Raw genomic sequence first — 24,308 nt, 5'->3', positions numbered from 1 at the left:
CCACCATGCGGTTGCTGGGAACTGAACTCAGGACCTCTGGAAGAGCAGATCAGCCTGTGCTCTTAACCTCTAAACCATCTCCCCAACCCTCTCCTCAGGGTTTTTTAGTTTATGTGGGTTTTCACTAATTTTATTTATCTAATTTTATTCTACTTGTGTGCGTGTGCAGCTGAGTATGCTTTAGAGGATAACTTGAGGGAACTGGCTCTTTCTCCACCTATCGGGTCCCAAGGACTGAGCGTAGTTTGGGGCTTGGTGGCGGGCGCCTTAACCTCCTGCACCACTTTGCTGGCCCGTTTTTATTTTTTATAACATCGTCAGAGGGATAGGGTGTGCATGAGTGTGTGCTGAGGTCAGAGGACAACTTGTGGCGTGTTTTCTCCTTCATGCGGATCCAGGGTCTATAGGATTCACAGGCCTGTGAGTCAGACGTCACCCACTGAGCCATTTTGCCTCTCTCTCTCTGTTTCTCCCATCCCCACCCCCATTTTCTTTCTTTTTTTTTTTTTTGTTTTGTTTTGTTTTGTTTTTCGAGACAGGGTTTCTCTGTAGCTTTGGAGCCTGTCCTAGAACTAGCTCTTGTAGACCAGGTTGGCCTCGAACTCACAGAGATCCTCCTGCCTCTGCATCCTGAGATTAAAGTGCTGGGATTAAAGGCATGCGCCACCACCGCCTGGCCATCCCCATTTTCTTTGTGACAGGCTCATGTGTTTCAGGCTGGCTCTCAACTACTTCGGTCTCTATGTACTTGGATCACAGGCATTTGCCACCATACCCTGCTTTGACTTTTCATAAATTTTTTGAAATCTTAAAGTGAATTCTCTGTTCTGGCTCACCTCAAAGCTTTCTGCCATCTCCTCCCCTGGAAGAGCAGCAGAGGAGAGGTAGAGAAATGGCTCATCCTGGACAGAGGAGTTAGGGAAGTGGCACTGGCTTCCATGTGAGCGCCAACTGCAGGACCTGGGGTTTGCGACTGCTCCAGGTTGTACAGTGCCCATCTCACTTATTACCTCTAAAATGTCCAGAAACTCGTGGCAACAAGGGGCAGCAGGTTGGTGCCGGGCTGGTATGCTTGCTTCCTTGCTTCCAAGTCTTCATTCTTTCTCATCCCCTCCCTGTATGAACTAGCCTCAGAGACAAGCGATGCAGGATGTCGAGAAGGCCATCGTGGTGTTTGAACAGACAGGGAAGATCCCGATGCCTGTCCTGGAGGCCAGGTAGGAAGCGGCTGCTGTAGAACAGCTGCTGGCTCCAGCATGTCCAGACATGGCTGCGATGCCATTAGCATGCTGGAACTCCTGAGCCTGTCTGACCTGGATCACAGGGTCACATAGGGATGGAGGCGTGCTATTCTGACACAGGAGACAGGAGTCAGTGTGGATGCTGTGTCAAAGGCGAGGTCTCAAGGCAGCATAGAACGAGGGTGGGTCTGTGTCATCTACTTTTTGTTTAGAGACAGAGTTTCATTGAGCAGCCTTGGCTGTTCTGAAACTCTCCGTGTAGACCAGGCTGGCTTAGAACTCGCTGCCTGCCTCTTGTCTCTTGGGTGCTAAGGTTAAGCGCATGTTCCAGCATGTCAAGCCTCTGTTCACTTCTGTGACAGCATATGGTACCCTCCGTCTCTGGAAAGAGCAATGGATGGCACCTGTCTGAAGCTGTGTGGGAATGAAGGATTATGGACCCAGAGTTTAGCAGCAGATCTGTAGTCAGTGCTTCCGAGGTGACCAGTGCGGAGTCATACTAGGGAACTGAGTAGCTTTGTTGAGTTCTTTGTGGTTCCTGAACATCTGTCAACGTTGATGAACTGAGCCCAACTCATGGAGTTTTGAGATCACTTCTAAGCAGAAAGTCCATGGTGGCCTCATTGCAACCTCTCATAGCCTTAGATTAACCTGGGTTCCATGGCCAGCCCTGGGGAGAGTAAACATGGTCCAGATGTCATGGACCATAGGCTCATTGGTATCTCGGGGTGCCTTTGCGAGAAACATCTTAGAATGGTGAAGAAAAAAAAAAAAAAAACAACTTAAAAACATGATCAAACCCAGGTGTGGTTCACACCTTTAATCCCAGCACTTGGGAAGCATAGGCAAGCAGGTCTCTGCGAGTTTCAGGCCAGCCAGAGATACACAGTGAGATGCAGCCTTAAAAGCAAAACAAAACAAAACCCGCATGATGAATATGATTGTCCAGCCTGGCCTGGTGTCACCCGCCTGTGATCTCCGCACCTGAGGGATGGAGGCAGGTAGAACAGGAGTTCGGGATTTTGCTACATAGTGAGATTGAGGCCAACCAGGGCTGCCTCAGACTCTGTCTTCAAAACACGAAATGAAAGAAAACAAAAAATGAGGCCGGGCGGTGGCAGTGCACACCTTTAATCCCAGAGGCAGGCGAAACCATGTGAGTTCGAGGCCAGCCTGGTGTACAGGAGCTAGTTCCAGGACGGCTAGGACTGTTCCACAGGGAAACCCTGTCTCAAAACAACCAACAAAACAAAACGAAATGAAAGCCGTGAAATGACCACTGCCCTGGGCTGTAAGAGGGTGGGAGACGCCCCTCTCCTGCGTTCCCTCGGTATCGCCCCGTGTCTGCCTCTCTGTCCGCAGCATATTCAGGAGGTCCTACTACCTGTCGCGCTTCCTCCCAGCCCTGCTCACGCCGAGAGTGGTGAGTACGCTCATCATCTTCGCACAGGGAGTGAGATGTGCTCCCTGCCTGCTCACATGACTGCCCTTTCCACAGCTCCCGGAGGTTCCTGATTCCCGGGCAGCCTTTATCGAGACTCTGAAGAGGTGAGCGAGAGCTTGCACAGAGGCTGCTCCAGTGGGTTTGCCTTGTTTTAATTTTTTCCCAATGGATTTGAGTAGGGCAAAGAATTTGAGTTCTTTTGTAGATAAATTTACTAAATGTATGTTTTATTCATAAGATATTGACTCCAGGTAGGCGGTAGTGCCACATGCCCTTGATCCCAGCACGCAGAGGTAGAGGCCGATGGATCTCTGAGTTTGAGGCTAGTCTAATATACAGAGCAAGTTCCAGGACAGCCAGGATTACAAATCGAAACCTCTCTTTAAAAAACCAACCAACTAAAACAAAACAAACAAAAAAATCCCTGAGATTTTTTTATTATTTATGTATTATCATCTTTATTTATTTGAAATAAGGTATCACTAAGTAGCTCTGGAACTCAGACATATGCCTGTGTCTGCCCTGACTGCTGGGATTAAACCATGTGCCATCACACTGGCATTTATTTGTTTGCTTATTTAGGGTTTATTTGAGATGGGGTTACTTTGTAAACTAGCTGTGTGTGTGTGTCCCTCCCTTCCTTCCTTCCGGGGTGCGTGTAACTTTTATTTCAGGCTGTGTCTGGAGGCGCATCTGATCCTGGGTAGTAGAGGCCGGCCAATCTCTTCTGAGTTTAAGGATGGCGTGGTCTGACTAACAGGTTCCAGGTTAGCCAGGGCTACACGGTGAAGCATTTTCTCATCAAAACAAAACAACCAAAAATTCTTCTATTTCATCTAGTTTTTTTACATTCTTTTTTCTTGTGGTACTGGGGATAGAACCCAGGGCCCTGCACACACCAGGCAACTGTTCTTCTCATCCTGTCTGAGCCTCATTCATGACAGTCTGTTTTCATAGTAAGGTAGAGGTGCCGAGGGGAACTGGGGCTGCCTGTGTGTTTGCAGTGGCATTGGCAACAGCCGCCTGGCGGCATGACCAGACCTGACACCTTCCCAGACATCCTGCCATGTAATTCAGAAGAGTTCGGCACAAATATTCTTGTGTGCTGTGTGGCTAACTCAGGCCCAACTGTCTGAAATTGGCAAAATTCAGACTGGAGGCTGTGCTCTAGCTGGCAAGCCAGAATCATCATTAGAGAGACAACCTGGAGATGGAGCATAGAGACTAATTTTAAAATTAGCACTCGGTATTTATTACTAATACATGACATGGTATAAAAGTAGGTACCACTTGAATCTATATATATATATATATATATATATATATATATATACTTTTAGAATCATAAATGTGATTTGATTTTTTTCTAAAACTAATAAATAGCTAGATGTGTACCTCTTTGGTAAAGTGTTTGCCTCGTGGGTTTAATATCCAGCACTGAAAAAAGGAATAAAATACAAAACAATATAATATATACTGGTGATACTCTGCACGCCCTTAATCCCAGCTCTTGGGAGGCAGAGGCAGGTGAATCTCGATGAGTTCGAGGCCAGCTTGGTCTACAGAGCAAGTTCCAGGACAGCCAGAGATACAAAGAGAAACCCTGCTTTGAAAAACCAAAAACAGCTGGATGATGTTGGTGTTCGCTTTTAATCCTAGCACCTGGGAGGCAGAGGCAGGCAGATCTCTGAGTTCGAGGCCAGCCTGGTCTACAGAGAGAGTTCCTGGATAGGCTCCAAAGCTACAGAGGAACCCTGTCTCAAAAAACCAGGAAAAAAAAAAAAAAGAAAATCCAAAACAAAGCAAAACAATACACAGTGGCGTAATGGCTTTGGAATCAGGACCCTAAATGCTCATAATTGATGTGGACATTGCTTTCTTTTTACCTAGAGCAGATAAGATTCCCTCATCCTTATACGATGCCTACTGCCAAGCCTGTGCCACCGCTGAGGAGAAGCAGCCTGACGGTAAGGCTCTTGGTCACCTTCTGTTCCTGTGCTTTCCGTTTCTGTGATGTATCTGTCACCAGCGCCTGCGTCGTCATCCTCAGTGGTCAGGTTGTACTCTCCCAGGTGCAGGAGGCTTGTGACACGGCCTGACCATGGCACCTGGGGACCAAACAGTGTGCTAGCGTCTCCCGGTTATTGTCCCGGAGGCCTTGACAGCTAGCACCTTCCTACCTCCTGGGAAGCACAAGGTAGAAACCTGCTTCTGTACTTGGCATCTTTTCACGTGTAGCTCAAGGCCCGCAGCATAGCACAGTCAGGAATGATTATTTTCTAACTGGACTATTTGGTTTAGAACGGGTTGCAGAGTTTTTTCTTGTTTTGTTTTGTTTTTTGATTTTATTTTATGTGTGAGGGTGTTCTTGCCTGTGTGAATGTCTGTGTCATGTGTTCCCCTGGTGTCGGCAGAGGCCAGAAGAGGGGTCGGATCTCCCAGAACTGGAGTTGCTGACTGTTATGAGTCACCATGAAGGTTCTAGGAATCAAACCCAGCAGCTAGCACTCTGAACCACTCAGCCATCTGACCAAGGTTGGGGATCTTGGTGCCTATGACAACAGTGGTAGATCTCGTTGGCTCTGGGAAGCTGTAATCAGTGAGCCGCTGTCCCTGCAGTGTGTGGCTAGCATGCTTTATCCGCCCCATTCTTCAGTGCCGTGTATCTCTGGCAGCTAGCATGACAACAGAGAGAGGAGCATTAGAAGAAGCTGCTGTTGTGTTGTATTTAGATTTTCAATTATTTACTAATTACTTACATAGGTCTCTTGTATTCTTGGCTAGGCTTGAACTCTCTGTGTAGCTGAGAGTGACCTTGAGCTTTTGAGCCTCCTGCTCCACCTCCCAAGTCCTGAGATTACAGGCATGTACAACCATACCCAGTTTTATGTGTAGTAGTGGCATCGGACCCAGGGCTTTGTGCCTGTTGGGCAAGCATTCTACTGAATAACTGAATAATCACAAGTGCTGTTTACGTGTTTATTAACCTATATCAATTATACAAAATAACAGGGTTTCATTGTGGCTTTCTCATACATACATAATGTACTTTGATCATGTATCACTCCTAATTACTCTCCTGTCCACCCCTCTCCCATTGGTCCCCTTCTTTTTATTTTAATGCATTTTCTTTTAAATCTTGATGCCATGTTTGAAAGAAAATATTTGTCTTCAAATTACATTTATTGGCAGGGCGGGGGGAGGGGGGGAGTCCGGTGGCTAAGGCTTTGCGTATCCCAAGCACATAGGTGGGTCAAAGGACAAGTTGTGGGTTCTTTCTTTCTGCCTCCCTTGTGAGCTCCTGAGGTCAAATTTGGGTTATGAGGCTTGGCAGCAGGACCGTTACCACTGGGCCGGTCTCTGCGGCCTCTGTTTCTGTTTTTAAGGCAGAGTCCAGGGGAGCCTGTGCTGCCCTTGAAGGTGCCCTAGGTCCTGAGTGCTAAGATCATGGGCGTGTGCCGCTACACTGGGTTATTTGTCTGTCTGAGCCTGGCTTCTTTTGATTAACATAGTGATCTCTGGTTCCATCCATTTTCTTGCAAATGACAAGATTTTATTCATTATAGACAAAAGCTCTATTGTTTCTTTATTCATCCATCCATTGATGACTATCTGCGCTGATCCCATAGTTTGGCTACTGTGAGTGCCACAGTAAAACAATGGGCGTTTATTCCTTTGGGTGTGTGTCTAGGGGTGTGCGGCCGGACTGTGCCCTGTGTGCAGTGCTGCTCTTCCTTTTAAGGAACCCATTGCTGATTTCACATTTCCACTAATAGTGAATAAGGGTTCCTTTCTTCTTTGTTTATTTTATTTATTTATTTATTTATTTATTTATTTTTTGTTTGTTTTTTTTTTTTGAGGTGGTTTCTCTGTGTAGCCCTGACTGTCCTGGAACTCGCTTTGTAGACCAGGCTGGCCTCGAACACACAGAGATCCGCCTGCCTCTGCCTCCCGAGTGCTGGGATTAAAGGTGTGCGCCACCGCTGCCTGGCCATTGTTTATTTTTTTCACAATAGCCTTCTAAAAAAGTTTGTTCTATTTTATGTGCATGGATGTTTTGCCCACATGCATGGATGTGCACAATGTGTGCCTGTTGCCTGCCAAATCTTCTGGAACTGGACTTACAGATGTTGTGAGCTTCCATGCGGGTGTCGGGAACTGAACCCAGGTCCTCTGCAGCAGCAGCCAGTGCTCTTAACTGCACAGCCATCTCTCTGGCACAGCAATCGCGGTTTTGACTAGGGTGATATGGAATCTTGGAGTGCTTTGTTTTTTCATTTCTGTGTTGACTAAAGGTAGTGAACAGGTTTTCCTGTGTTTATTGACTGTGTACTTTTTTTTTATGATGGGTTTTTTGAGGGGAGAGGTTTTTTTCTGAGACAGGCTCCCTGTATGTCATTGGCTGGCCTGGAACCTACCTTGCCGACCAATCTAACCTCAAACTTACCTGCCTCTGCCCCCTCACTGTCCCTCTCCCTGAGTGTTAGGATGACAGGCATGCACTACCACACCTAGCATAAATTTGTTTTTATTTTTTATAATTTTATAGTGCATATCAGTTGTTCGGAGTAATGGATTTCACCATACCATTTGCATATATGTGTTTCTTTTCAGCTTTTTCTGGTTCTTTTGCCCATTTCTTGACTGGATTGTTTTCTTTTGGTGTGTAATTGAGTTCTCCATAGATTCTGGATATTACTCCCCGATAACATGAATAACTGGCAGAGATTTTTATCCCATTCTGCAGCTTGTTGGCTTTGCTCTGCCAAAGTTTTTTTAATTTGGTGCAATCCTGTTTGTCAGTTCTTGCTATTAGTTCCCAAGATTTCCTATTCAGAAAGTTGCCTGTGCCTGTCTTCATGCGTGTTTCGGGTCTTACAGTAAGGGCTTTAGTCCATCGTTAATTAATCTAATTGATCTGTATGATAAGAGGAATGGTGTTCTTAAAACTTTCTGTCTTCTACTTATGGCTGTGTTTTCTCCAGTTTATGCTTCCGGCACCTGACAAGAGTCAGGTGGCCACAACTCATGATTTTGTTTTTTATTTTTGTCTTTTTCCTGAGTCCTCTCTTCCATTGCTATACATCCTTGTCCTAGCACCATGCTGGCTTTGCTACCATGGCTCTAGCATCATTTGAACAGATATTATGATATCGCCTGTGTTATTGTCTTTGCTCGGGATTCCTTTGGTTGCCTTGAGCCCTTGCTGTCCTGAGACTGTCATGGAGGGGCCATGGAGTCTGTGAAGGTGTGGCCTGTGTGCACCAAAGCACTTGTATGGAGGTCAGAGACAACTTGTCGGGGCTGGTTCTCTCCTTCTGCTTGGATTCTGGGACTCCAGCTCAGATTTTCAAGCTTGACCATAGGCCCGTTCCCCTCTGATTCTTACTGATTCTTGTTTTTCTTTCAAAATATGTGGTATATCTTCCTTGATAGCTTTAAAATGGTATGTGTTAGGAGCTTTAATCCAGTGCCTTTGCAAATAAATGATCTCATTGAGTCTCCTTGCAATGAGCTAAGGGCTAGAAATGCTTTTACATCCTGTTACGAAGAGAGTATAGCCTTGTTACTTAAGTTTGGAAAATTGGGGCTGGAGAGATGGCTTAGCGGTTAAGAACACTGGCGGCCCCCCTTTCCAGAGATCCCGAGTTCAGTTCTCAGTAATCACATAGTAGCTCACAACTGTCTGTGACTCCAGTTCCAGGGATCTGACACCTTCACATCATGCACATAAAGAATAAATTTAAACAAATTATTTAAAAAGAAGGAAAATTTTGGGAAATTGAATAAATTGCTATTCCTCTGTGATTCTGAACCTGTCCCCAACCATCACCCAGGCTGTGCTGCTGTTCCTTCATTATATTTTTCACACTTATATATCATTTTTTTAGTAAAATTTTTTTATTATTTTATTTTCTGTGTATAGATGTGTTTGGTGCCCTCAGAAGCCAGAAGAGGGCATCAGATTCCCAGAGACTGGAGCTGCAGATGGTTGTGAGCCACAGGGAGGTTGCTGGGACTCAAGCTTGGTTTCTCTGGAAGAGCAGGCAGTGCTCTTAAACCCTGAGCCATCTCTCTAGGCTCGCTCTCTCTCTCTCTCTCTCTCTCTCTCTCTCTCTCTCTCTCTCTCTCTCTCTCTCAGCTTTCTCTTTTTTTTCCTTAAACTTGTTTATGATTTATTTTTTATTTTTTTTTTATTTATTTTTTTTTAATATTTATTTATTTATTATGTATACAATATTCTGTCTGTGTGTATGCCTGCAGGCCAGAAGAGGGCACCAGACCTCATTACAGATGGTTGCGAGCCACCATGTGGTTGCTGGGAATTGAACTCAGGACCTTTGGAAGAGCAGGCAATGCTCTTAACCGCTGAGCCATCTCTCCAGCACCATGATTTATTTTTTAAATGTATGTTGTGCTGGGCCATGCACTCCTTCAATACGAACTCTCAGGAGGCAGAGGCAGGAGGATCTCTGTGAGTCTGAGACCAGCCTAGTCTACAGAGAGAGTTTAAGGACAGGCTTCAAAGTTACACAGAGAAACCCTGTCTCAAAAAACAAAAAAGAAAGGGAAAGCAAAGGAAAGAAAGAAACAGAAAAAAACAGTAACAAGAAGTATGTTGCCAGGAATCACACCCAGAGCCCTGTTGCTTTTGGTCTATGTAGTAGCCAGCATCAGAGAGAAAGCCCCCAGAGACCGAGTGCTTTGGCAAAAAGCAGTGCACATCAGCATTCCCCAAGTGTGTGAGGTTTTTCTGTTTATAATAAGCAATCCCACTGAATGTGGTTGTCATTTGACCTAATTTTTAATGTCCTTCCCTGGTTCAGATGCCACCCCAGGAAAAAGGCCCGAGCCTGACTGTGCTGAACAGCCCCTGGGCCTGCTCATGGCGGCACTTGAAGAGCTCCGAGCTTTTATGACAGACCCCACTCAATACGATGGTAAGAAGGGATGGTCTGCGAGCAGTGGAGTGTTTGGGCTGTGTGCATGCCTGTAGCCATGGTGACAGGGGCTGGCCTGTCATTTGCCAGATGAACCTGCCCACAGACTAGACTAAGTGAGGATTCAGATGATGGGGACAGCCTCACTGTCCTGTCACACCCCTGGACAGGGGGTGGCTCATCTTTTTTGTGCCCCGATAAGACAGACGATCAGGAGGAAGGAAGCTGAAGTTCCTAAGCACAGATTCTTACTGTCAAGCATCTGGAGTTCCCCCTGTTTTCTGCTCCTGAGCATTTTGTGAAACACTGAGTTCAGAGTGTCCATCTGTGGGACATCAGAGCCCTGAGCTCTGTCACATCGGTGACAGACTCGCAGTGCTCCCGGGTGTTTTTAGTGGGTGGACGTTCTCAAGTAAATTCCCCGCAGTTTCTGCTGTGTGTGCTAGTCTCGTTTCTGTGGCTGTTAAAAACAACACAAAGCTGACAGTGGGGACGCACGCCTTTAATCCCGGCACTCGGGAGGCAGAGGCAGGCGGATCTCTGTGGGTTCAAGGCCAGCCTGGTCTACAGAGCGAGTTCCAGTTCCAGGACAGCCAGGGCTACACAGAGAAACCCTGCCTCAAAACAAAACAAACAAAACATCACAGATCAATCAAACAGCAGCAAAGCCTCTTGAATTGGGGCTGGACAGGTGGCTCAGCAGTGAAGCAGAGGACCTGGCTTTGGTTCCCAGTACCCATATCAGGTTACTTAACTGTAAGTCCACCTTCAGGTGCTCCAACAGGAACCATCAGTCACATGCACACACCCACACAGAGCACACATTAATACACATAACTAAAAATAATTGGGGGAAAAAACCCAACCCGAATCCTTCATTGTGTGATGACTCACATCCAAACCCAAAATCTATTTTTATGCACATGAGATTTGACTTTACTATGGATTGGTTTTTGTAGTAGACGCTAAGACCGCCTCACAGAGAGGCATTAGCCAACTTGTGCGTTGCCGCAGCTCTGCCAAGGCTGTGGATTCTTGACACAGCCATTCAGGCCGGATATACAGATGTCAAAGCACAACTTCCTGGGCCGCTTGTGTAAAACAGGGTGCCGTGTATGGCTTTGTGTGTGCATATGCATATTGGCTCCTTCCCTTGCTCATGCTGGCCTTAATCTCAGAGCTCAAATGGTCTTCCTGCCTCAGAATCCCAAGAGCTGGAGTTTCTAGGCATTCAGCACTACATCAGTTCAGACTGGACCATTTGTGGAGCATGATGAAGAGTTCAGGGCTTAAGCCCAGGACTAATGGGTGTTAGGTCAGCTCTGACAAAGCAACAGAGGTTTGCATGCTTGAGTGAGTCACTGAGCTTTTGCAATGACCCTGGGTGTCTTCGGTCTATGAGGCTTAGTCAGGTAGAAGTGTCACACCTTAGAGAGGCAATGGCTACCGCAGTGTGGCCATTCCTCCTTCCGTTCGGAGGCGGCTCCACATAGGGGTGTAGCAGCGTGGCCAGTGCTACCTAGTATCCTGCCGGCCCTTCTTCGTGCTGCTTCTTCCCAGCCTTGCTCCTAATGGAACCGGCTTCTCTCTTTGCAGTTATGTCTGCTCAGGTGGCTGTGGTTTCTGAAAGACTAAGTGCTACTTTGGGTCACAATAGCAATGACGGCAGCCTCCAGAGATCGAAGATTCAGCTCAACGTGCTTAACCCCACACTCCAGAGACAGGACCAGGCGGTATGTCTGTGAGGCCCTAGGACCCTGCCGTGGCCCCGCCCCTTAGAGTATATAAAAGGCCTGCAGTCAGGAGTTGAGCGCACAGTCACAGTTGATCAGCCCCCCTTACCCCCTCGCCTGTTTGTCACTAAAGATGCTCTTACTGTTTTAGAAGTTTTTTTGAGACAGGATCTCATGTAGCCCAGTTGGCCTAAATCTTACTTTGTTGCTGAGGCTGGACTTGAATTTCTGATCTCCCGGTCTCCACATCCCCAGTGAGGGGATTACAGGCGTGTCCCACCAGTTTGCCTTTTTATTTTAAAGAAGCCCATGTGGCAGAGGCTAGTTTTAATCCCACAGCCCATAATATTCTCTCTTTTGCCCTTTACAATCAAGGCTTACCTATTGTCGCACTAGGCATTTCCAGTGTCTAGCTGTGTGGTCCACTTATACCGGTTCAGTCCAGTGATTTGGTGCCAACTTGCCCTTGTAGCTTCCTTTCTCAACGCAAGCCCGACAACCTGAATTTGGTCCGCACGTCCCATGACATGGTAGCGGAGAGCTTACCCCCGAGAGTTGTCCTCTGGCCTCCGCGCACACATAGTCACAACACAAAATAAGTGAAAACTTAAGCGCAGCCTTTATTATGGTGCTCGCCGTACAGGCGAGCTTCCTGTCAGTCTCTCCAGAGCCTCACAGTGATGCATCCCTCCCTAGGTTGTGGATCTCCTGCTCACAGCCTTCTGTCAGAACCTAATGGCAGCCTCTAGCTTCGTGCCCCCGGAGAGGTAAGGCTGCTGAGCCCGAGCAGGACAGGCTCTGTTCCAAGAGCGGATGACTAGGCTGAGCTTTGTCGGGTAGGGGCTGCGCTGAAGACTGATGGTCCGTGTCACACAAGGTCACTCTTTCATAGGCCTTCTGCCTAGACGGGGCCTGGAAGGAACATACAGGGCTGTGACCAGACAGTGACTTGTTTCCTGTCTTTGTAGGCAGAGCCCCTGGGCTGTCCTTTTCGTGAGGATCCTTTGTGGACACGTGATTTTCCCTGCAGTGCTCAGTCGGCTCTGCCAGCTGCTCTACCACCAGGTAGGCGCCCGCATCCTGCAGGCCGCTTCTCATGCTGCCGTGAGCCTCGACTGATGCTAGCTTCTGCCTCTCCGTGAGTTTTGAGCCTTCTAGCAAGGGAACAGATTATTGTTAACCTTTTCCCTATTTCAGGGCCCAAGCCTGGGTGCCCCTCATGTTCTGGGGTTGGCTGCCCTTGCCGTCCATCTGGGTGAGTCCAGGTCCATGCTTCCAGAGGTGGATCCAGGTGTTCTTGCTCCTGCCGGCAGCCTTTGTGTCCCTGAGTTTTTGAACAGCCTCCTCACCTGCCGCTCAAGGGAATCTCTGCTCTTCTGCATGAAGTAAGCCGTTCCTGAGTTCCTCAGCAGATGTTTTCCCCTCTTGAAAAGTTTCAAATATTCAGCGAATAAAATTATGAGAGACCATGTGGCTGGAGATGGCCCAGTGGTTAAGAATGCTGACTGCTCTTTTAGCGATCCAGATAGTAGTCCAGCACCAACATGGCATCACAACCTTTTCCAACTCCAATTCTAGAGATTTTGACTCCCTCTTCTGGCCTCTATGGGCATTGCACATGCGTAGTGCACAGCCATCTTTGCAGGCAAAACATTCACACACATAAAAGAAAAATGAAATCACCAAAAATTTTTAAAAAAAATATGAGAGACCAGGGATGGGGCGTGGTCAGTGATAGAGTCTGCGCTGAGCTTGAATGAGGCCCTGGGTTCAGTCCCTAATACCAAAACTAGTCACCCACAAGTTATCCCTTAATAGTCTAGGTTTTTGTTTTACTTAGTAGGTATTTATGCTTGTTTGTGCTTTAGGGCACTGCTGAGGTCGAAAGTTGTTACTAGTATTAACACTCCCGTACCGTCTTTCCACATTGTTACGTTGTCCCTGGCAGAGGATATCCTTGCTCTCTTAAGGTGGGGGCTGTTTGGCTGTCTTGGGAAAGTGTGTGTGTGTGCTTTGAAGGATGAAAATGTATAAAATGGTGACCTCTCTAAACCAATTAATTCTTTGGGAAAAATCCCCACCACTGTGGAACCATACAGCGTGGTAACTCTGCCTCCTCCCACACAATAAACACCAAGCGGCTAGAAAATTTAGATAAGTAACATATGCTTGATGAATAAGGTTTATTTGATAATCAAGATTTAGAAATTCCGGGCTGGAGAGATGGCTCAGCGGTTAAGAGCATTGCCTGCTCTTCCAAGAGGTCCTGAGTTCAATTCCCAGCAACCACATGGTGGCTCACAACCATCTGTAATGAGGTCTGATGCCCTCTTCTGGCCTGCAGGCATACACACAGACAGAACATTGTATACATAATAAAAAAAAAAAAAAGATTTAGAAATTCCAAGGGAGATGGCTCAGCGGGTAAGAACACTGGCTGCCCTAACAGAGGACCTGGGTTCAATTCCCAGCACCCACATGGCAGCTCACATGTGTCTGTAATTTCAGTCCCAGGTCATCTGACACCCTCACACAGACTTGCATGTAAGCAAAACACTAATACACATGAAATAAGTTAATCTTTAAAAGATTGATAAATTCCTAAGGTCTACTCAGGTTCACAGTACTATTTGTCTGGCCTGGTCTTTGCTCAGTTTTAAGCTCTAGCTGTTTGTATAAACTAAGGCAACAAGAAGCTGCCATATTCTAGAATTGTCTGATCCCCCGAGAAAGTCTTTTTCCAAGGTCAGGCATTCTCTGTTCCACGTCATCTTTGCTTCTGCACACAGTGTTGTAACCGGTCATGTCTCCTAGTGGCCAGAGTCACGTGTGAGGTGGAGGCTGTACTCACACATAGTGGAGCGTGTTCCTTCTGTAGTTCATGAGACTCTTTCACAGGATAACGCTGAGCTAGAGGTGCCCAGCCTGAGCCCAGAGCCAGGCAGTGTGTGCTTCTTCAAGACTCCTGTGTCTTGGTGTGGCTCTTCACACAGATCCAGTGGCTGCGCCTTTGCTCATGTGCTGTGTGCGTCTGTCATTTCTCTGCCTTCATTGTGAATGTGAGCTTTTGGAGGCAGCATCTCCCCTCTCAGGAGACACTGAGCCTGAAACCCCAGTGGTCCACCCGTTCTTGAAAGGAGGGAGTGTTGCTTAGGTCGTATAGTGTAGAACACACTGAAGTCAGTTTCCTTTTCCTTCTTTGCAGGTTCTGTACAGCAGCGATTTCTTACTGTTTGTGCAAGTTCTCGGCACAGCCCCATGCTGCCCTGCAGAACTGTTTATCTCCAGGCCTGATCAAAAGGGTACGTGTTTCATATTCCTGCTTTTTGATCTGAGGGTCTGGCTTCTGCAGCTTCCTTGTGTTCATCTTGGTTCATGGGTGTGTGATATATCAGTCTGTCTCTGGAACAACCTGGCTGTCCGCTTGGGGGCTTTTCCTGCTGAATACTGCTATTGCATCTCGTTCTGAGAGAAATTGGGTGAGATGACAGCTATTAAGTACATGCTACTACTCCTTTGAATAGGTAGTGATGTTTACACCACAGGTAAGTTAAAGGATAAAAATTTCTTTAAAGCTGGGCGGTGGTGGCGCACGCCTTTAATCCCAGCACTCAGGAGGCAGAGGCAGGCGGATCTCTGTGAGTTCGAGACCAGCCTGGTCTACAAGAGCTAGTTCCAGGACAGGCTCCAAAGCCACAGAGAAACCCTGTCTCGAAAAAAAAAAAAAGTTTTTTCCCTAAGCCACAGTTCTCCCTCTGTATGGTTTTGTTTTGTGAGGTTTGTCAGGCTGGCTGGTTTTTTATAGTTTTTTTATAGGTTTGTTTTGTTTTTTTTAGTTCGGGATCAAACTTAGGGTCTCATATGTACTAAGCAAGTGTCCTACCTCCTAGTATTTTGATGAGCACCTCTTATATATGAACTATTAGATCTTGACTGTAGACTTTATATTAGAAATAAAAGAGGAAACATCATTGAGATGCTGAAGCAGGAGGATTTGGTAATTTTTTTTTTTTTGTTCATTTGTTGTCAAGATTTATTTTTAATTGTGTGAGGGTGGGGAGTACAGGTTGGGCCAGAAGAGGGCTTCAGAACTTCCTGAACTGGAGTTACAGGCGGTTGTGAGGCCCCCAACATGGGGGCTAGGAATTGTTCTCTGGTTCTTAGGATAGTGCAGAAATAGCCATGCATAGTGGCTCTCGCCTTTAATCCCAGCACTCGCGAGGCGGAGGCAGGTGGAGCTCTTGAGTTTGAGGACAATCTGTCTACAAGTGAGTTCCAGGACAGCCAGGGCTACACAGAGAAACCCTGTTCCCAAAACAACAAAAATACAGCAGCAAGCAACCTTAACCACTAAGCCATCCCTCCAGCCCCGGGTTGTGAGTATGAGGCCAACCTCAGTTACGTAGAGAAATCTGGTTTCAAAAAAAATAAAATACAAAAAGGCAGAGCAGGGCAGGCAAGCTAATGACTCAGTGCGTTAAGATGCTTGCTGCCAATTGTGGAGAACTGAGTCCGGTCCCTGAAACCTGTTTGTTGGAAGGAGAAAACCAGCTCTGACCTACACACATGCCTTTTTCCACACATACACAAGATAAATAAATGCATGTGTGTATATATATAAATGGGGGTCGGAAAGATAGATTATGGTTAAGAGCACTTGCAGCTCCATCATAAGGACTGGCAGTTGGATTCTAGCACCTACAAATGCCTTCTATAACGCTAATTCCAAGGAATCCAATGTACCCTTCTGGCCTCTGTGGGCAGTTGACAAACGCACACAATAAAAATGAAAATCTTAAGAAATAGGGCTGGTGGTGTAGTTCAGTTAGTCGAGTATTTGCCTAATAAAAAGCCCTAAGTTTGATCCCTAGCGCCATATAAAGCCAGATGTGACATACCGTGTAATCCCGACACTCAGGAATTGAAGATCAAAAGGAGTTGAGGATCAAAAATTCAGGGTCATTCTTGGCTATGTAGTAGGGTTGAAGCCAGCCTGGGCTTCATGAGACCCAGTCTCTAAATAAAATAATAAAAAGTCAGGGAAGCTTTTGAAAAGTCTATACTTATAGGCCCTGCCCAGAAAAATAAAATCAGAACTGACGCATCCGTGTAATCTAGACTACATCCATGCTTTGAGGACCCTCATCCTAGGGCCTGTCTGGAGATTTGGAGCCCAGAATGTTCTTGGGCAAAAACAGGGGCTGAGAATCCTATCCATAGCCCTCATATGCAAGAAATGCTGGCAGTGTGTCACTGGTGAGAATTCTCTGGTCCAGTTGGTGTGGTTTTAAATGAGTACACTAGTACTGGCCACATGGGGGCGCCAGGCCTCTCACTGCTGTAGCGCAAACTTCTCAGGGCAGCAGATAGATCCAGCACTCTTCTTTGGGCATGTGGTTTAGGTATACCCAAGAGCCTCTCCTCTCAACAAAACACCCACCCCAGATTTCACCAGAAAGGCTGGGGCCTAGGAAGCCCCCAGGCCTTGCCTCCCCATGTCCTCCCCGGCTCACTGAAATGCTGGTATGCCAGGACTGTGCCTCGGGTCCACTCGAGGGTGACAGACAGGTCTCCTGGCGGGTTCTCTGGGTGTGTCCCTCACTGTGAGCTTGTCCCTGTCTGTCTCAGTTTCAGTTCCTCATGCTAAGAGTGTTCTCAGAGGCCAGAACACCTTGTCCTCCGGAGCACACAGCATCCCTCTCCTGGAAACCCTACGACCTGCCTCCTGCAGACTGGCAGAGTGCCGCACTCTCTCTGTGGAGATGGAGCAGCTTCCAGGAGCTCTTGAAGGAGAAGGAATTTTATGTAGGTCTCCATGTCTTACACTACGTCACATGTCCTGGCTGCTTCTATGTGCGTGTGTGTGCGTGTACGCTGGGATTGGGGTAGTGGAAGAAACCTGTGTCACTGGGCGTGTGTATAAGAGGGTTCTTTGTCTCCTGAGAGGCCAGAGCAGTACTTGGTTGACTTAACCCTTCACTGCAGTGACTATAACTGTAAAGGACACTCCAGAAAGACCTTGCTGTGCTTGGTTTCTCCCGGCAGGCACTGTGCACAGCAGTTCTGTCGTGGGGCCTTGGTATCTCCATGCCGCTTTTACCTCTCGCCTGTCCACAGAAACCTGGCACGATTCGCACGGATAGACCATGTCTCTTCTTTCCTAATGGGTTTGCGTAGTTTAGGGAAACCATTTTATCACAGTTTTGTGGTGGCACTGTGACCAGTGTGGGGACAGGTGAGCAGCAGGTAGCCAGGAGCCCACTAGTGACTTGGGGACATGTCATCAGCTCTGCAGAGGCCCCTGTCATGTCTTAGGACGTTTGCAGTCTTGCTTCCTGATTACATCGTGTCTGTCTGCCTTGAACTTTGTCCAAGTGGGAATGTGTGAAGGGATCGTCTGTCGTGTGGGTTTTTTATGCAAAGTGAGATTTTGAGATTAGGGCACACTGGTATTCGAGAGTGCTCTAAGAATTTTCATAAGAGCTGGGTGGTGGTGGCGCACGCCTTTAATCCCAGCACTTGGGAGGCAGAAGCAGGCAGATCTCTGTGAGTTCGAGGCCAGCCTGGTCTACAAGAGCTAGTTCCAGGACAGGCTCCAAAGCTACAGAGAAACCCTATCTGGGGGGGGTGGAAGATGTCATGAATATTTGAAGTAGATTTGGTACATCACAGTTTCGCAAGGGGAGGGGAACTGTTTGTTTTGTTTTGTTCTTGGCAGGGTCTCATATAGCCCTGGCTGGTCTGGAACATGTAGTAGACCAGCCGGCCTCAAGCTCACAGAAATCCACCTGCCTCTGCCTTGATTGCTGAGATTAAATGCCCAGTTTATACCAAGGTTTGTTCCCCCAACTCCTGGCCTATAAGATAATTTCTGTTCTTGCACATAATATGTTCTTACACAAGATAATTTAGCCAAGAACAGATTAATTGATTAAAAGTAGGTAGTATGCTAGTTAGAAGACCCATGCATGTCAACTCAGCACTTGGGGCATTGAAGCAGGAGGACGGTCACAAGTCTGTGGCCATCCGTATTAAGTTCTAGGCCTGCCCTAGGTACGGAGTAAGACCCCGTCTCGAACAAATCCATGCTGGTTTCAGTAGTTTAGTTTCCTGCTCACAGTTTGTACACAGTATGTTCCCACAGTGCATCGGTTCCATTTCCGTGCAGCACGGAGCACAGATCTGGTTCTGAGCTAAAATGACAAAGGCTTATAAAGCAGTGTGAGCTTTGTCTTTCGTCCTCCCTGCTCTGAACGTTCCTCTCACTCAGTTGACTTACAGAGACTGGGTGCAGCTGGAATTGGAAATTCAACCTGAAGTTGATATTCTCTCGGATACAGAAAGGTAAGAAGAGCTCAGGGGAGCTGGCCCCTGAAACATCGTCACCGTCTGGCTCATACAGCCATCTTAACTGTGATGCTCGGGTTAACTGGGGCATGTTGGGGCATGGCTTTGGTCAGTTATTTCTGAGTTTCCACCACGCACCAGACATTTCTAGAATGTCCCACAGCCTGGGGTGACAAAGTGACAGACATGCCTATCTATAAAGCACCTCTGTACAGATGAGAGACAAGGTTTCTGCAGGGATCCTACGCCCACCAGAGCCCATGTTGAGAAAGTATGTACATTCTGTGTGCTTTGGTAAAACCACGGGTAGACATGATGAACGGTCTGAGGCTACAAGAGAGCCCCTGTAAGAGCAAGCGACCATACTGGGACAGTAGAGCAGGCTGCTTGTTGTAAGTCAAGAGGGGTACGGGAGAGCAGGCTCCAAGGAGAGCCTTGAGATGAGCACCGGAAACTGCGTGCATCATGACTGGGTGTTTTATTTGAGGCCTCATATAACCTCACTTTAAAAAAAATGACTTATTTATGTTTATGGGTGAACATGTATGTGCCTGGTGTCTGCCAAGGTCAGAAGGAGTGGCAGGTTCTTTGGAACTGAAATTCCGGGTGGATGTTGGCTGCCGTGTCAGTGCCAGGAAAAGAATCTGGGCCCTTGGCAGGAGGAGCCAGTGCTCAACAGCTGAGCCATCGCTCCAGCCTCTAGGACCTCGCTTTTTAACCCAGGGGGTTTCTGTCACCTGGAGACTGTATTTAGACGTGTTTTAGGGATCCTCCTCCTCAGCCGCCCTCTGCACAGCTGGAGATTGGAGATAGAAGCAAAGGCCTTACCCATGCCAGGCAAAAACTCCACTGGTAATCACTTCCGTCCTTCCTGCGTTAATCACACACCGGACACTCGAGTAGATTCTGTGCAGATCTCGCCCACATGGACTAAGTGCTGGCCCTCCGTCTCCCTCACCTGCTCTTTGTCGTGTGGGAAACCTCATTGTATTTGGCTGTTTCCACTTAGTGGACCACAGCCACCATGTCCTTGAGACCCTTCCCTTCAGCACAGGTAGTACCACTCTCTACAGTCCCTAGTCTGGATTCTCCAGTTTTCCTTGTTAGGCTGGCCGTGGTTCAGACCACCAGATGACTCAGTCCACACTGGTGTAGCTGCCTGCTCCATTACTGCCTAGGCTGTGGTCATAGCATTGCCCCACAGCACCAGCCCCTTGCCTTGCAGACAGTGAAGCCTCACTGAGTTCTCAGGCTGCTGATGCTAGTACCACTTTGCACAGTCACCAGAACTGGGGGCTCCTCTTTTTTAGAGGGGGGCAGGGTGTTGACACAGGGTTTCTCTGTGTACAGTCCGAGCTATACTCACTCTGTAGTACATGGAATTCACTCTGTAGACCAGGCCGGCCTCAAACTCAGAGATCCGCCTGTTTCTGCTAGATTGCAGTCCCAAAGTGCTGGGATTAAAGTCGTGTGCTACCACGCCCAGCTTCTGTTCCTCTTATGGAGCCCACCTCAGGGTGTTAAGAACCCTTGGTTATAACATGTTCCTCAGAATTGACCTGTGTGTTCAACTGTTGCAGGCACGACTTCCACCAGTGGGCAATCTATGAACACTTCTTCCCAGCACCATCTGCTGTGGGAGGCTGTGATGGAGACCTGGAAATGGCGTTCACAGTCCTTGTCAGTGAGCTGATGGACTTCTACCAAAGGTCAGCCACAAAGGCCTCAGAACCTCCTGCTCTGTGCTAGTAACAGCACAAATCGTATAAGCTCGTAGTGTGCCATCTTCTTTGTGGTGTGTGGGGTCATATAGACCCCATGTGTCGTCTGCTTGGTATTCATACATGAGCACCACAGCACAGATCATATAGACCAGTGTGTCGTCTGCACGGTGTTCATACATGAGCACCACAGCACAGATCATATAGACCAGTGTGTCGTCTGCACGGTATTCATACATGAGCAGCACAGATCATATAGACCAGTGTGTCATCTGCATGGTGTTCATACATGAGCAGCACAGATCATATAGACCAGTGTGTCATCTGCATGGTGCTCATGTGTCAGCACAGATCATGTAGAACAGTGTGTTGTCTGCACGGTGTTCATACATCGGTACTACAGCACTGCAGGAAGTTCTGTGAGACATGGTCTCATTCAGTAGACAACGGATATAGCACTCAGTCCTCCTACCTCAGCCTCCTGAGGCTTGGAGTGTTAGTTGTGTGAGGCACAGCCGAGCTAAGGGGAAATCATCCCATTCGGCTCCTTGCAGCTCTGCAGCGGACAGATGCTGGACAGATGCTGCACCCGGCTCGGGCCAGTGAGTGTGCTGCTCAACCTCTCCAGCCCCTGCAGCCACCAGTCTGCCTGTGGAACTGCCTGTTCTGGGCATTTCCTAGAAACCCAATCATATGTGGTCTGTTCCTGATTTATCTTACTGAGCAAAAGTTTTCAAGGTTCATCCATGTAATATTTTATTCCTTATGGCTGAACAATGCCATTGAACAATATGTATCATCTTTTCAATCCATTCTTCTATTGGTGGACATTTGGGTTGATTCTGCTGTTTGGCTATTGTGAATAACATTGCTACAAACATTTGTGTATAGGTTTTTGTGCAGCCCTGAGCTATTGTTGCATATTTCTTCTATGCATTTTTTTCTATATGCATAGAAGTGGACTTGAGGGGTAATAAGTTTTTTTTCTTTCAAAATGTTCTCACAAACTGGTTCTGCCATTTTATAGCTGCCTGCAGTAGAGAGGATGTGAAGCACCCTGCACCATTACCAACACTGCTGCTATATCTGACGGCAGAGATAGCCGTGCTAAGGGCATGAAGGCTGTTTCACTGTAGATTTTATCTGAGCTTTCTGGTTTTTTTTTTCGGTTGGTTGGTTGGGTTTTTGTTTGTTTTTTGTTTTTTTGTTTTTTTTTTTTTAAAGATTTATTTATTATTTATACAACATTCTGCCTCCATGTATGCCCGCACGCCAGAGGAGGGCGCCAGATCTCAGTACAGATGGTTGTGAGCCACCATGTGGTTGCTGGGAATTGAACTCAGGACCTCTAGAAGAGCAGTCAGTGCTCTTAACCTCTGAGCCATCTCTCCAGCCCCTTTGTTTGTTTTTTGAGACAGGGTTTCTCTGTAGCTATGGAGTCAGTCCTGGATCTCGCTCTGTCGACCAGGCTGGTCTCGAACTCACAGAGATCCACCTGCCTCTGCCTCCCGAGTGCTGGGATTAAAGGTGTGCAACACCACGGCCCCGCTTTTTGTTTTTTCATGGATCAATTAGAGACATACTTATTGGAATCCTTTCCCTGCCCCTCCCCCACCCCAGCTATCTTTTGTGCCACTAGAGATCAAACTCAGGGTCCACACAGGCTAGGAAAGTGCCTTGCCTCTGAGTACACCCCAGTCCCTTTTAAGCTGGGCTATCGTATTGAGCTGTAGTTCTTTATGGGCCGTAGACGCCCAGCACACAGATGACATGTGCGTGTTTTCGCATGACCCCTCGAGTCTTTTCCCCTCTTGATAGTGTTCGCTAATACACAAAAGCAAAGTTGGTGACGTCTGATTCATTTGTTTTATTCTTAGCTCTTACACTCAGGTTTTTACTTCATGTGTGGGGTGGGGTTGCCTTTCTTGGACATCTTTGTTGAAGAGACTGTACTTTCCCCTTGGGATGCCCTTGGTGTCCTTGTCAAAGGTCAGCTAGCCGCTTCAAAAGACTTTATTTCTGGTCCCTGCTTCTGTCTGCTGTCTCAGTGTGCCGTTTTGTACTGGAGTCTTGAAATTTGGAAGTGTGAGTCCTCCAACATTGCTCTTTTTAAAGATTGCTTTGGCTATTCTGGGTCCTTTGTGATTTCATTTGAATTTTTGAATCAGTGTTTCGATTTTCACAAAACCGTCTGGGATCCCGATAGGAACTGCGTTGGTCTCGCTGCCCCCTTGGGTAATGATGCCATCTGACCAGTACTGTGTTTCATGTCCATGGTGACAGGGTGACATTTCATTGGCTTAGGTTTTAACTTCTTTTAGCAGTATTTTAGGTTTTCATGGTACGTCTTACATTTGCTGAATCTATTACTAAGTATTTTATTTTTGTTTGTTTGTCTGTCTTGAGACAGGGTCTTACTCAATAGCTCTGTCTGGCCTGGAACTTAGTATGTGGTCCAGGCTGGTCTTGAACTCCCAGAGATCCACCTGCCTTGGTATTTTATTCTTTTCAGTGTGACTGTAAGTAGAATTACTGCCTTATTTTTTAAGTTATTCACAGATAATGTATAGAAATATAACTGAGTTCTCTACATTGATTCAACAAACTCAATTATTTGCTGCAGAGATTCTTTTATTTTTGTTTTTTAGAGACAGGGTTTCTCTGTATAACAGCCCAGACTGGCCTCAGACTCAGAGATCTTCCTCTCTCTTCTTTTTGTTTGTTTGCTGTTTGGTGTGTGTGTGTGTGTGTGTGTGTTCTATAGACGGGGTTTCTCTGTGTAACTTTGGAACCTGTTCAGCCACTCGTTCTGCAGACCAGGTTGACCTCGAACTCACAGATCCACCTGTCTCTGCCTCTTGAGTGCTGGAATTCTATGCATGTCCCTGCCATTCTTTGTACTTGCTGTTTTTGACTGCTATTGCTTTGATTTTGTTGAGTTTTTTGTGGATTGTTTCATGTTGTCAGTTATGTGCAGACGCCCCAGTGCGGGGGCAGGACGGGGAACGAGCATCGCAGTGAGGACCGCCAGGCAGTCCTGAGCAGGCTTTTGTGTGTGGGGGCAGGACGGGGAACGAGCATCGCAGTGAGGACCGCCAGGCAGTCCTGAGCAGGCTTTTGTTTTGTTTTCAGTTCGAGGAGTTATAATCACTCACCGGACTCTGATTTGGCTCTTGGTGGCCGCACAGGAAATGAGGATATTCTTTCTAGGCTACAGGTGAGTTAGAGACAACAGGGCTCAGTGTGTTTGCTGCAGCAAACCTGTCCTCAGCTAAGGTAAGTATGACCAATTTGCATAATGGTGACTAACGCAACAGGCCAGAGTGGAAACTTGAGTTATCCACACCATGGCTAAGACCTAAAGCAACAGTGTACTCTGGATTTAGTTCCCGTTCCTGTGGAGATAACCCTCCCAAGCTCATCTCTCAGAGTCCCCAGTTAAGGTCCATAGTGAGCCCTGAGAACTCTTCTGCCCTGATTCATTTTTGGGGACATCAAAGATAGAGGATGGAAGTGTGTCTGGGTCTCTTTTCCAGGAGATGGCTGTGGACCTGGAGTTGGATCAAGGCTCTTCTGCCTCCTATGGATGTTCAGCTTCTCAGAGTCACATTCTCTTCCGGGTATTCAGAAGACGGCTCCACGTTCTGGCAAAGGGGAACAGCACGGCAACTAGCCTTAGGAGACAGCGAGAGCTGCTTGTATGCAAACGGTAACAGACATTGCAGCATCTCTCATGGGCCAGTGTCTCTTTAGCTTCCTCTGCTCGTTGCTTGTACGTCTCCCCCAAGCTTGCAAAGGTTTGAGCGTCTCAGTGGCTCCCATAGGAGCAGGTGGGACAGTGCAAAAGGTGCTTTGGACTCAAGTCTTTCTGCTCAGACTCT

The 24,308-nt window shown here is 47.2% G+C and overlaps 1 protein-coding gene across 1 annotated transcript in view; it reads left to right on the top strand.

The window, feature by feature from the left end:
• The window catches only part of Fanca (FA complementation group A), a 52,941-nt gene that overhangs the window by 21,712 nt on the left and 6,921 nt on the right, over positions 1-24,308 (top strand). Inside the window, exons 18-32 of the mRNA XM_038312758.1 lie at positions 1,129-1,217; positions 2,604-2,664; positions 2,740-2,789; positions 4,576-4,652; positions 9,513-9,626; positions 11,223-11,359; positions 12,056-12,126; positions 12,328-12,424; positions 12,557-12,744; positions 14,565-14,661; positions 16,988-17,164; positions 18,630-18,703; positions 20,287-20,415; positions 23,560-23,644; positions 23,964-24,136. Coding sequence (XP_038168686.1) covers positions 1,129-1,217; positions 2,604-2,664; positions 2,740-2,789; positions 4,576-4,652; positions 9,513-9,626; positions 11,223-11,359; positions 12,056-12,126; positions 12,328-12,424; positions 12,557-12,744; positions 14,565-14,661; positions 16,988-17,164; positions 18,630-18,703; positions 20,287-20,415; positions 23,560-23,644; positions 23,964-24,136 — 1,619 coding nt within the window. The remainder of the gene's footprint in view (positions 1-1,128; positions 1,218-2,603; positions 2,665-2,739; positions 2,790-4,575; positions 4,653-9,512; positions 9,627-11,222; positions 11,360-12,055; positions 12,127-12,327; positions 12,425-12,556; positions 12,745-14,564; positions 14,662-16,987; positions 17,165-18,629; positions 18,704-20,286; positions 20,416-23,559; positions 23,645-23,963; positions 24,137-24,308) is intronic.

The sequence above is a fragment of the Arvicola amphibius genome, chromosome 15, assembly GCF_903992535.2.
Source record: "Arvicola amphibius chromosome 15, mArvAmp1.2, whole genome shotgun sequence".
NCBI classification, from domain to species: domain Eukaryota; kingdom Metazoa; phylum Chordata; class Mammalia; order Rodentia; family Cricetidae; genus Arvicola; species Arvicola amphibius.
Note: the sequence above shows the minus strand (reverse complement) of the source record. Positions and strands in the feature narration are given on the sequence as shown.